This window comes from Caloenas nicobarica, chromosome 2, assembly GCF_036013445.1.
Source record: "Caloenas nicobarica isolate bCalNic1 chromosome 2, bCalNic1.hap1, whole genome shotgun sequence".
Lineage (NCBI taxonomy): Eukaryota > Metazoa > Chordata > Aves > Columbiformes > Columbidae > Caloenas > Caloenas nicobarica.
In genome coordinates this window covers 22,967,823-22,982,075 of record NC_088246.1, presented here as the reverse complement: position 1 = coordinate 22,982,075, position 14,253 = coordinate 22,967,823, and the positions used below count along the sequence as shown (strand labels likewise).

The 14,253-nt window shown below is 37.7% G+C and overlaps 1 protein-coding gene across 3 annotated transcripts in view; it reads right to left on the bottom strand.

Annotated features, from left to right (window-relative positions):
• The window catches only part of MINDY3 (MINDY lysine 48 deubiquitinase 3), a 58,179-nt gene that overhangs the window by 2,986 nt on the left and 40,940 nt on the right, over nucleotides 1-14,253 (bottom strand). For all 3 annotated transcript variants that reach the window (XM_065628375.1, XM_065628376.1, XM_065628377.1), the window contains 3 exons: nucleotides 8,524-8,596; nucleotides 7,613-7,685; nucleotides 2,438-2,525 (listed from right to left, as the gene is read on the bottom strand). In XM_065628375.1, coding sequence (XP_065484447.1) covers nucleotides 2,438-2,525; nucleotides 7,613-7,685; nucleotides 8,524-8,596 — 234 coding nt within the window. The remainder of the gene's footprint in view (nucleotides 1-2,437; nucleotides 2,526-7,612; nucleotides 7,686-8,523; nucleotides 8,597-14,253) is intronic.

The following is a 14,253-nucleotide window of genomic DNA, read 5'->3' as shown; positions in this document are numbered from 1 at the left end:
TCTGTACGGGTCTCTCATGCCAACCCTGGCTACTCAGTGGTGGGAGGGTGGTAAAAAGGAAGGTAAGCAGTAACTCTACTTACAGAGATAAATAAAATGAAGCTTTGCTGGGAAGGAAAGAGGACACTTACTCTTTTCCCTGAGGAAGGTATGCTCACCCTGAAGAAAAAGAAGTGCTGCTTTTCAGTTCCTGTCCCATGGATGTTAAGAATTTTGTGCAGTAATTGTTTCCCAAAAAGGGCTACCAGGGAATTCAGGAATCCTCCTCCCCAGGGGACTGCCCCAAGCACTGAAGAGTCAGGCTTGTCCTCTCAAGCTCAATGATCTTTGAACATTTTCATTCTAAGCCAACAACTTTGAAAAGGAAAGCTGAGATACCTTTCTGTTTTTGATGTGGAGTTTAGTAATTTCTAGGAGAGCAAGAATAGGGGTTTGAATATTCTCAGCAAAGATGGAATTGAATTGGGATCTCTTAAGCACTAGCTACATGTTCAAATATTGTGTAAAGGGGAACATCAACAATTCCAACCATCATTGGAACCTGCTATTTTCTCACCGTTTTTGAAAGAAAGACATTCATTTTCATTTCTGCAGAATTTGACTTTCAGAAAGAATTCTGAATGAGGTGTCAGTTTGGGTAAGGGCTCCTGCTACCTGATCCACAGAGCACAGGCAGATTGGACAACACGTCCATGCCCTCAGCATTCATTCTGTAACTGATACCGGCAGGTCCTGGTACAAAATGTGCTCATTGTTCAGACCGTACCCTTAAGGCAGGAACATTTCCCACGTTTAGCACTGGACCCAGCAAAGGTTCAACAGCACAGGCAAAACTGAATGGTGGGGAACCATGTGCAGTAGGGAATTTGTACTTGACCGACAGGCATTGACTTGGGAGCTCCAACTTTGCAGCAGGGAAAGAGTTCCTCCACCAGCTTTCAGGTGACTAAGGCTGGGTTCTGCCCATGTTTCCACCATGCTCCCTTCTCCAGTTACCCGTCTCCAGTCAGTGATGCCCTTCAGCCCCAGCTGACAGCTGCTTTCTCCTCCAGCCACCCCCGGCCTGCAGTACCAGACAGCTTGGGCACAGCCAAGCAGGGAGGATGGGCCTTCGCTTTCTGAACTTCATTCTAAGCACTCGAGGCCTAAAATTAAGCAGTGGAGTCTTCCAGATTTGCAAGTGTAATAAAATCGTAAGAAATAAGATTCAATTATATTCAGTTGTAAAGATATTTCCACTTCTGGATATACAAATGAAAGTAAGAAGAAACAGTTGGGAAATACACAATGCAGATGTAATTCTGTAAATCTCAAGAAAACGAACACTCTAACTCCTTTTTCCTACAGATGATGAATCATCTCTTAATGATGTATTCAGTCCCTACCATCTTTGGCAGTGCAGTCCTAGTGTCTTTTGAATGACCAGATTGTTCCATAGTACAGAATACTACACCCAAACAGCACTGCACAACCCTTAACAAAGACACTCTTGCCGAAGACATTTTGGAAATAAGTTTCACATTTCCTTGGTTGTAAAAATTAAACCATATAGTTTCAATGACATGTTAAGCCACAAAAGCCTCCAAAGAAGTACTCCTCTCAGCCCCTTTCTGGCCTCCACCAGCATAGCTTTCTGTCCCTGGGGAAACCCTCTCTCTTCTGCCAACACAAGCATTTGCACGGCTGTGAACAAGCCTCCACGAACCTGCAAAGGGCGCGCACATCCAACCAGTTCTCTTTTCTGGTTTACCATATATCTGTACCAAGAGGGTCCTGGTGGCAGGAAGGAGGGAGCACAAAGGCAGGAAAACGTGACCCAGAGCACAGGGAGGAGAGCACAGTGGTGCTGTGTAAACACGTCTGTCTTAATGAACATATGGAACAGACTGAGAGTTCGAAAATAATTTTCCATTATCCTGGCAGATACTGACTTCCATATATGCTAAACATAACCCTATCATGACTTTTTGTTAAACTGTCACAAATTTTACAGTATTAGAGATGTACATTAAAAGTTTTAAATATGTTTGTAACCTTTTCCCATTTGCTAGCAACTACAGCAGACATTTGTAATATTGATAAAAACAATAAGGTCACTTATTCTCAGAAAAAACAAACTCAGATGAACTTTCTGAGTAAGTAACCAGTTCAATTTCATATGCGAAATGATTATATATTTCCTGAAGTTAATTTTAAAACTTGTCGCTACAACTGAGTTTCCTTCCAGTGTGACGCTGACAAAATCACGGACACCTTATGCAAAACAGAAGCCAACAGTTTGTTGTGTAATAGAAGAAGTTACTTGCCGGTCAGTTGTGTTGAATGAATGCAATACTTATTTTTAAAAATAGCTCTGTGATACTGATGGAAGTGTTTCATGAATCTCGAAGACAAGCAGAGTAGAAACGCTCTACAGCAATAAAGCTATATTGATTACCTGCTCAGGGAAAAATTCTTGCAGAAAGGGACCCAGTAATATAATGCCCAGTCCTTCTGGGTCTAATTTGGTCTTCATGAGGTTTACACTATGACAAAAACATTGAATATAAAAGAATGAGTAAGACATTTTTATTCTTGCATGACTAAGTTAAGCTGCGCTACCACAGTACTGGCTGCCAAGTATAGCAATACTATTCTATTTTTAATCATTAAGTGACAACTGCACCAGAATGGCATGCAAGTTGCCAAAACATGGTTATTTTTAAATAAAAGTAATCTGTTATTTTAAATTAAATAAGTGATAATTCTGAAGGACCACCATATTTGGTAAAATAATTTGAAACCCATATAATACAAACCCAGGTTTACAGCCCAAAAGGCATTTTGCTGTCTTGTAAGCATTCTTGAACTTAAGATACATAAACCAGTCATCTTTTAAATACAGCTCCCTAACTGCCAAACAACCTGCTTTTAAGAGGAGATTTGAGAAGCCTCCAAGATTTTCTAAGTACACTGACACAAAATTAAGTTTAACAGATCCATTTCTTATTTACATCACGTCCTTGATGTGAAAGAAGCCAAAACAAATAAATAATGAAAATATTAACCGTACTAATCTGAAAGTCTTGCTGCCTGAATACGGTACAATTTCAGGTCACTAAAAATGACTGTCAATTATAACTTTATATTTCTATTTAAGCAACATATCTCTACAGGCATCAGATCACTTAAACATTTATCTGCATCTACCTATCCTCTTGCCTAAGTTATGAGTTGTACCGTACACAAGAATGTTCTCAATGGGTCAAACCAACAGAGCGTCTTGCCCAGTACCCTGTCTCTGACACTGGTCAGTAGTGGGTGCTTATGACAGAGTACAACATGGCAAACATACAGTGATATCCTTAGTTTACCCTCCCCATTTCCAGCAGTCTGCTGCTCAAAGACATCTTCAGTGAGAGGCAGTATCTAAAACACAAAGATATACATTTTTTCTTTCCATGCACGTGCCTAATTGGCTTTGAACCCATATACACTTGTGGCATTTAATAAACTCCACTCATAAAATTAAAATTGAACTATAGACACTGGGAATAAGTATTTCCTGGTTTGAACCTGTCATCTGACAGTTCAGTTTGATGACATCTCATTTTTGTATTGTGAGAAGCAATTAACAATGATTCCCTATTTATTATGAAACTCCTGATTTTAGAAACCCCTCTCACACGCCAATGGTTGTCTGTCTTTTCTAGGTTGATCAGTCCTAATCTAGTTCTTCCTTGTACTAATGACGTTCTATACCTTTGATTAGCCTTGTTGCCCTCCTGATACCTTTCTACAATGTTCTTTTTCAAGACGGAGTGAAATCTCATACATTTATACAATGGCGTAATTCCTAGAAATCCCACTCCATTCATCTATCACTGAGTATGGGTTTAAGATCTGTTTCCTGAATGGCAATTATCTAGTTCACGGCCCAAAAATGTGTCTGTAAAATCAGGATTGTTTTATCCCATGTGCAATCAATCTACATTTACTGTATTGAGACTTATCTGTTACCGTATCTTCCAGTAACTGCTGCTGCTCTTCCACACCGTTTTTAGTACCTTGAATGCTTTTGTGTCAGCAGCAAACTATTATATTAATGCCTACCTTCAAATCCTCACCAAACTTCACAATCCTAATGCAAATTCCTATAAAATTCCTCTAATGATTTCTCTCCAGTAAGAAAAAAATGACATTTTTATCCTTTGATCAGTTACTTACCTAAAAGAAACCCCTCCTTCTTATCTCATGTTTACACATGAAAGATTTACATGTGAATTTTCCCCAAGTTGGCCTTAAAATCCTTTTGTAAGCACTGTTGTCTATTTGTCACCTTCTCATTCTGGTACTGTCTGGTCCCAGGACAGTTTACAGGGGGATGTAACCTAAAACACTTCAGCAATTTCATTCTGATGTTTCTCCAAAAACTGGAAGTTTTTACTTATCTTGACACTTCATACTCTTACGTTACTCTGACCACTCATAAAAAGGTGTAAGTGTGGAAACCTCCCTGTAATCTTCCCCAGAGAAGATGAGAACTAATCCCTATTGTCTTCCCCAGTGAATATGAAGAGGAATTCACTACTTTACTTACTGACGAAACACTTTTTAATACTGGGGATCACCTGTCAGAACTATAGACCTCTTGCAACTCTCCTGGTTCTGATGGGCTTAAAAAAATACTATTAGCTTTTATTTTATAACTTTGCAGATTAGTCATCAGAATATTTTAACTCTGCTTTATTTTGTTCTTACATTTAATGTTCCATAAATGTAGACACTCCCCTATATTTTTCATGTAGGCACTACATTTTCCCTTCAGAAAACAGTCTTAGCTTCTTACAGCTGCCTCCTTTATCACCTCGGCTTTTAACCACCCTGGTCTCTTCTGTCAGGGGCTGCAGGCAGAAGGCGTCTTTCTATCTAAGCTCTTTTTGATTATTGTTGCATGTAAGCATTTTAGCCCTTTGGCTACCACTTTGTCTTCATTTTTAAGTATCTTCCTTTCTTGGTCCTACCATAGTACTAGTAGTAAATTACTTGGCTTCTTTTTGTTTGTGCCTCAAAACACACAGAATACATCACACAATTCTTAAGAGGGTGCCTCTGTCAAGGCCCTTGGAAGAAGAACTTTAAAATTCAAAAAGATGAATGTGATATCCTATAAACTATGCCAATTTAGTATCTAAAAGTTTCACTACTCAAGTGAGGGACTTGCAAGATACTGGACTTTCTTTAACCCTTCTATTGTTCATTCTTACTGCTCTCAAAGTACAAAATTTAAGATATTTCAGTAGCTGTCTGAAACCTGCTCAAATTCTTGAAATGCTGTAACTAAAGAGTTCTAAAAGCACTGTGCTTGTAAACAGAACCAAGGCAGATTGAAGTAAGATAATTTTGAAAATGCACTTAAAATTATGTAAGAAAATAAAAGCAAGCTATATGCTCACTAATGAAATAGAAGAACTGTTTAAAAATGCAGACCCATACTAAGCTTTTAAGTATGGGCAGTGCATTTTAATAAATCTAATAAAATTTTAATAAATGTAATACAATTTGATGGCTGTATGTTTCAAGTGAGGCTTTTTCATTCAGCAAATAGCTAATGCTGTTCAGTATTACTGATATTACAGCAGAGCTACCAAAACAAGTGCATGAATGTGCTTCAGTCACTCCAGTGCCAGGTCTGGCATCTTATGACTGTTACGAATGTTGGGGTGGTGACACTGGCGGCCTTTGTGCTGTTATGGCTGAGAAGTGTGGGGGGACAAAATCCTCCAGCAGTGGTCAAATAGACAGATAGGGTAAAATGTTTTAAACCAGCTAAACCTAGATAGACAGATATACTCAAATCGGTGCCCTGAAGAATATCAGGTGTTCGTGTAGAAAGAAACAGACAAAACAAGCAAGAGAGCTGGGTTCTTAGATTTATTTACTAAAACACTAGAAAATTTTACTCAAATCATATGCAATGGCATTCAGTACTGGAATGGCTAATCCACTCTGTTGATGCACATCTGCTCTACAAAGTTTTCCCCCCTATAATTCTTAAACTCCAAGCAGGTCTGACTATTATTCATCTTGAGATTCTGAGAAGCTTAAAGCCTTGGATTGGGTGATCACAAAGAATTTCCATTTAGTTCTTGAACTAAAAAATGTAAATAGTACTCTTGGAAGCAATCCCTTTAATTTCATTTACAAACAAACAAACAAAAAACAACCAGAAAATCCTGCATGGAATTTGAAATGTGTTATTTATACTTGTGTTTCACTTTAAATAGACAGGACATCCAGAACCAAAAGAGAGTAAGTCCACAAGATGGTAACATTAGACAACATTCTTATTTAAGAGAAGATGTTTCAAGACTGAATATTCCATGGTTTGATTATGGCTTTTCAATGTAGCAGGCCTTCTGACTGGCTCTTCCTACATCAATTTATATTCAATGTGCTATGGACAATAAAATAGGCCAGGGCTGTGCCACAAACACCCTGAGGGCCAAACAGCCAAACGGAAAAACTGCTGAATGCACAAAGAAGATTTTTGCAGATTTACTGAGACGGCAGAACAAAAAGGCCAAAAGAAAGCATCTCAGACCTATTTAAACTATGGCTTTTTTCTTTCTCTCCTTTTGAAAAAATCTTTTGCAGATTTCACTACTCATTGATGTAATATGAATGGCAACCTTGTGTTCTTGTGTTTTCTTTGGTTTTAGTTTCCTCAGGGTCTTCTGATTTCAATTTTCACTCCTATTTTCCACAGAGAACAGCTCAGGAAAATTCCTTGTACTTCTTAATATTCGAAAAGAGAGAAAACGGCATCAATCAAATTTCAGATGGCTGTGGTAAGTAAACTTGCAGCCTCCACAGTCATTTTACAGGAATAACCAATTTAGACCCCAATAAACTAGTCTGTATGTTTACAAAAGAACAGAACCATCTCTTGGAGATGTGAAAAAGTTCAAGCACATGGCTCTCCTTTCTGGGTTAAACATTTAATGGCAAAACATGGTAAGCTTTGACACTGAAGGTTAACTGCTGTCACTGAATATTAGTCCTGCCTGTCCATATAAGATCTAAAATAAACTACCTTTTAAATTTGTTAGTTTTAACTCTAATCCTAGGAATCAAGGTGTCATTTCTGGAAACAAATTACAATTATAAACACTTCAAGGTACTGAGTGTTGGTGGAAACAAAAGCGTAACTGAAGCCGTTTCAGCTTCAATCTCTGCAGACAGACCCAGCAGTAACGCAACACTCATCTGCCTCTGAGTACCTTGGTTGGTTGCCTCTTTTGTCACAGTTTCACCCTCATTAACGCACAGAAATATATTCACAACTATCTCCTCAATATGTAGTAATGCAGCAGGTCTGAAGGGTTTTTTGGCTTCTAGTTATCACTACCAAAGTTGGAGACATTTTAATTTGAATTCCTCCCATTTAACTTAAAACTGACTTAAACACTTCAAAATAACATTCTGTGCCCAGAATGCCAGCTAGAAAAAATCCAGAAAAAACCCTAAATTATAATTTATATGTAGTCAATTGAACACATAAAAACACCTAGATTATAATTAATATGTGGTTAATGATACTTCTGTCATATTTAATTTTTATTATACTTACTATTCAGGATCTGAAACAAGGTCCAGAGCCTTCATTACATCTTCTAGCAGAGTGTCAGGTATAAAACCATTATCTGAAGAAGTAGCAGAGCTTGTCATTAGGAAAATACACAAAATGCTTTCCAGGAGCACAAATTTTTCTCAAATATACAAATACTGCATATCTTTCTCTCTCAAATTTGCACACAAATGGTGGGGTTCTAGAAGGAACACAGTTTTCAAATAACTCAGAAATTTTGGGTTTATCATTCATACACTTAGAAGCTTAATACTTGCTAAGAATTAAATCTCTTTGTAGTGATCTCCACTAGATACCTTGGGATAATAATCGTACATTTTTTCCTTTTCATTAGTTAAATTAGCACCTGAATGTTAGACATGCTCTGTTTTCCAAAACATAAGAAAATTTTCTGCACATGGCACATGCATTCTAGAACAAAGTTTCGTGAAGAATGCAATCATAGTAGAATTATTTTATGAAAATGTAATATAAGAGAAATCAAATGATATTGAAACTTTATGTTAATTACAAAAAACCTTACAAGATTAAAAAGCTTATGCTCTAAGAACTCTACTTCCTATTGCACAACACTGTACTCAACCTCCCTTACTACTGAATTCTCAGAAAATTTCTTCATATCACTTGTAGTTGACTACCGTATTGAAAATATCTTAAGTACTAAGTATTTCCTTCCTTTCTTAATAAGCTCAGGTGTAAACAGCACATTACCCTGGCATGGAAAAGACAATGGACTTGAAAGTGCAGTATTTGGAACAAATTTTGGAAAACAATGGTCCTATTTTTGAAGAGATACCCCACACAATGCATTTATCACTAACTGGAATTTGTATTTAATGAATGAGTAAATTCCGATTATAAAATCTTGTTTCAGGAAAAAGTACAGCCCTTACCCTCAGGGTCATATGTCTGGAAAACCCTCCTAGCTTGTTCTGAAGGCGCTTCAGGAGCAACAAGGGCCATATCCTTAGGGCAAAAAAAAAAGAAAGGAAAAATCTTTCAGAATATTCTTAATTCAGATACAGATTAGTAAGGAAATTTTTAGCCATGCTACACAGGTTTGGACCTTAAATTAATGAAAATTTAAATACAACAGAAGAAAAATTATAGTCATTTGGCAATATTGCTGACAGAGACGTAAAACAACCAAGAAACATGTTAAAGATCATTCCACAAATTCCTAGAAAAATTTTATGTAAGTCTTTTCATGCAGATGTTGTGGCACAAAAGCTAATTGGAGAGTACATGTATTATGTGGAGATTTAGATTTATAGTATTATTTTTTAATATCTAAAACCACATATACACGTACTAGTGAAATTCAGTGATTGCACTATGTATACATCGAAACATATAAAAATGATTTAGATAGAAAGCTGTGAGAGAATGTTTTGAAGTCCATTTCACAGAATGGCAGAACACAAATTTGTTAGGTGCAGGAAAATGTGTGATTTCAGTAGTAGCTGTTGTAATGCTTTTATTTATCTGTGACTTTAAAAATCTCAAATACAATCATGCTTTCCAAAACATGCAGAGAGGCACATGTCTATCTCCAGCAAAAAGGCATATCCCTCTGGTTTAAAGCCAAAAAGCATTATTATAAAAAAGCAAAACTGATTAAGTCATTAATAAGAAATGAAAGGTACCATAAAGGGTAAGAAACACAGTATTCAAGATACTCTTTAGTTTAAAAAGATAAAAAGACTTGATGTTCAAATAGAACATGAAACTCTAAAATAGAGCTCCAAAAACTGCTCGCTAGAGGTACTTAAGTCCTACATCTCATCTTGCAAATTTGTGATCACTTTGCTCAGAGGGAAACACCGCATTTTACAATACTACCTCTATAGTTTTTCTTCCTGTCAAAGGGAAAATTTAGTGTTACCTGCTATACTATGAACAGTAAACACAACCCCCCAGAAACAGCAGCATTGACATTACTCTGAAATACATTAAACCCTGGAAATACACTTTTGTTCATAATGTATTAATTGATTTGTTACAAATCAAAAAGTTACCTTAAACTGTTTTACAAAGTATACGTAATCTTTTTATTTCCACTTTATTTCAACTTTGCTTTCTGAAGATGACTTAGATTTTCTTGAAAGAGAATATCACAACACCCTCTCATTATACCTGCATGTGCCAAGAGTGAACTTTGGTTTAAACTGTACAAGTCTGTATTACTTCATTAGAAGGAAGGCACAGAAAAGAAATCAGAAAACGTAAAATTAAAAGATGCATAGTGACCTACTGTTCTTTTACCAGATTAAGAAAAGGAAAAGAACAGAAACAAACCCTACATTTGACCAGAATTCCACTCTTAACCGCTTTCTCGTAATAGCTGACTCCAAATCAGCCAAGAATTTTAAGTATACACCTAATGGCATCCAGCATATATTTAAAAAAGTTCCCTGAATCTCAGACAACTGCTTAGGACACACCAACAGGGATGACATAGGACACAACATACACTTAAAAATAACAGGCCACAGTTTTACTTGGAGCACATGAACGATCCCGCTATCACAGGCCTAAGGTGCTTATAGTGGGGGTTGCAGAGCTCCCCCCTCATTTCCACGCACAGGAGAGACAAATATTTGGTCTTATACAGGATCATATTAGACAAAAAGTTGGAAGGAGACATCTGCCCTGTCTTCCAAGGCTCTAGATCACCAGCCCATTATATTTTCACTCCTAAGGGCTGCTCTGTTGCCACTTGAGCACAATGCAAACATCTACACTACCAAGTGATGCAGCGCACGGAAGGAAGGATTTGGGTTCAGTTTTCTGTGACATATTAAGGGGCATCTACACCACATCTTTACTGGCAATGAGGCTTGTGCCAAACGTCAGCCCAAGAAGCACACTGTGCAGAAGCAGGGCCAGCTGCTGTGAGCCCTTGTGTCCACACTGCAGGCTGAGGATTTTGGGCTTGTCTAGTTTGGAGAAAAGGAGGCTGAGGGGCGACCTCATGGCTCTCTACAGCTTCCTAAAAAGGGGAGGTGGGGAGGGCGGTGCTGAGCTCTTCTCCCTGGGATCCAGTGGTAGGACATGTGGGAACGGTTCAAAGCTGCATCAGGGGAGGTTTAGACTGCACATTAGGAAGCATTTATACACCAAAAGGGTGGTCAAACACTGGGAACAGGCTTCCTAGAGAGGTGGTTGATTCCCCAAGCCTGTCGGTGTTTAAGAGGCACTTGGACAATGCCCTTAACAACATTTCAACTTTTGGTCAGCCCTGAATTGGTCAGGCAGTTGGACTAGATCATTCTGTAAGTCCCTCCCAACTAAAATTATTCTATTCTATTCTATTCTATTCTATTCTATTCTATTCTATTCTATTCTATTCTATTCTATTCTATTCTATTCTATTCTATTCTATTCTATTCTGTCCTGTCCTGTCCTGTCCTGTCCTGTCCTGTCCTGTCCTGTCCTGTCCTGTCCTGTCCTTACACGGTAAAATTTGATAATGTGTGACCAACTCTTAAATAGTCTGGAATACTGCAGAATTGGAAAAGTTTCATTTTGGAGGGTCAGTATTACAGAAAATATTAAGCAGGGGTAGATTTCACTATCAGTGAGTTACAGCACACTCTTGCAATGAGTTCTCAGTTTAAAATAGATGATGCCATAGTATATAGAGCTTAATAACAAAAAAATGACCAGTGATTTTTATATTTAGGATTTAATTCTAAAGAGGGAATATTTTTATGGCAGGTTCTTATTAATGAATTAGCAGCTCATGGAAGCAGCGTAACAAGGGAGAACTCTTAAAAAAATTCCCTGGTTTGGAAGGATATCACCAAAGTAACTTCCAGCTGCACAGACAGACTAACTCAAATGCAAACTACATAGCTCTACTTCAGTTTAAGGGTATGCAGTTCTTTCCATAAAATCTTAATGTAATCCAAGAGTAAAGACTATCATTTGTGTTGTCCTCTCTCCAAATTATCTTGTTAATGCAGTACTTTCTATAGTTTCATGTGATGCAAAAAAGATTTTAAAAAATAAGTCTCCTGCAACTACCAACACATTTTTGATAGTTCAACAGCAAATAATGTGCATTTCTGTTGGCATTTTAATTTTCCTTAGTTACTTCACTGCATGTGTACATGGGAAGAACTTAGAGAATAAGTCAACTGAATGTGTTACACTCAGTAATGAAAATTCTCCATGTCTTTCAACAGAACTTTTAAATACGGTAAAGCCTCTCAATTATTACATATTAATGCTTTTTATTCATTAAGTGTGATTTACTGATGTTCTAAGGAAGTAATTTCAGGAAGCAACTTAGAAAAGTTACCTGCCTTGGAGAGATGACCAAAAAACCCACTCCTTCTTACCTTCAAAATAATTCTAACCTTTCACTCAGACTGTTATCCTATAAATAATAAAAACTGCAATATTTTAATCCTGTATATACAAATCCCATGCACCTCCTAACTTATCATGTCATTCATTTCCAGTATCCAGAAAACTTTTAAAGTTCAACTAGTCTGTATATTTGTATCCGGGGTGGGGGGGAAAGTAACATACCTCCTTCAGGCAGCAAAGCTGAAAATGTGACAAACATCTAACAAAAATGTATATCAGCTGCTCAGGCTGATATTTCAGTATATGTGCCAAAATATACCCCCCTGACTCCGACCTTATGAATTGTATTTTGATGTATTCCATGCACTGAAAGTTCCATATAAGGGAATCTCATCAACAGTTAATTATAATTATTTCCAATAATAAGTACATGTCCCAAAATCATGTTTCACTCATTGGCTCTTATGATACACAAGCAAGACATTTTATGTTACTTTGAAAAATTATTCTCATCAGTAGTACCAGCTATTTTAAGGTCCCGTGTCTACCATGAGAAGTAAAAAATACTCTTCCTAAGTTTTAATGAAAACATTCCAGAAGTTTTCATTCTACAAATCAAAAGCAGAACACAATGGCTAAGCTGCACTCGCATCCTGGCTATGAATTTTCACAAAGATCCTGCCCTGAAAGACCTGTTTCCCTTGAAAATTAAACCTGTTCACCTATGGATTGCTTTCCAGCTCTACACCACTACTGTTGAGTGACGCGTGGAAGAATTACATATTGTAGTACTAAATTTCTTCTTAAAAATTGCTTAAAGACAATATAGAAACATTGATAATTTATCCAACAATTTAACTTGCTACAATTTAATCAGGTCTGCAAGAATGCTGATTATTAAATCCAGTCTTGTATTACAGAGAAAACTGTGCAATTTTTCAATGCCATAATCAGTGGCTTTCAAGCCAGCAACTTTTCCAAAATGGTTTCCTATGAAAACAAGGTTGATGGGATCTCTGAATCCAATTCCCACCTCTCTAGCTGACTTCTGAATCCATTGCCCTATTTCGATTTTATTCGACAGGGGGGATGGAGTCTTACAACTGGTTGTTGAAACTGGAAGCCACACAGGGAGGAAAGATACAGGTTTGTGCTCCCAGCGAGGGAAGGCAGAACCCAGCTGGGAATCGCCGTGTTCGGCAACAGGGGGACAACCAGTCAACTAGCACAGGCACAAGCCCGGACTTGTGACCGCAGGCCTGGCTGCTGTTGGGTGGACCATCACAGAAGATATGTGGTGGGTTACTACAGCAGGTATTGGTGTGTGGGGGAGAGTAAGACAGAGAGGGGCAAGACAAAAATGGAAAGGAAAAGAGTGAAAAAAAAATTAAGAAAGGGTCTAGGAGACAAGCTTCAGGCTTCAGGTGGTCTGCTCTGTTCTACTCTAGGCACAAGTTAAACAGCGTGAAATATAATACCCGTCTCTTTAACCATGCATGCCATCAGTGGCAGTTTTTAACAGTATGGGAAGTAAAAAGATAAAACTCAGATCAATCCCAGTACTGTGAGACTACCCAAGCAATACCCAATGTTATTGGTGAAGGTAAGGAGGAAAGAATGCCACTCGATCTCACTGTGGAGTTGTTCAAAAAGAATTTGATTCTAAATGGAGGTAAGATTCTTTTGGAGATTATCTTTTGAAAGAGAAAGATGCTTCATCCTATCCTACTGATGTATGATGTGACTGTACCATTATGACTTGGATGCACAAGCCTTCCACACATGACCAGAATGCATTTCAAACTGGATAGCACTCTAAAATAAGAATGTGAAGCTTCAATTCCTCCTGTGGCTGTAATCCATCTGCAATGAATCTTCAGATCCATAAGAGCCACATCCAATGTCAGTACCCTGGAGGACAAAGAGACTCAGAAGAAGTCTCTTTTTCAAATGGTGAAGGGATCCTGCCACCAAAGCCAGAACAGATGAGGTGCTCTTTACAGCCTGAGAAATAACAACCCACTTAACTGAGGGAGAACAGACTGAATGCAGCTTTATTTGGAAGAAAGGGGCAGAAGTGTCATAAGCAGCACCACACATACAAATCATGTTAAGTGTCCTAAAGGTGTCAGATACAGTTTTACTTGCAGAAACTGGCTAGGAAGTGAACCGAAGAAGAAAATGTAATGTAGACTAGTGTCAGTTCACAAGTAGGAAAGCTATTATCGCTACAGAAGTAAAAATAGGTTTAAAGTCTCACTGTGATATAAAATTTAGTTGTTGACTCTCATTGAGATTGAGAAGAG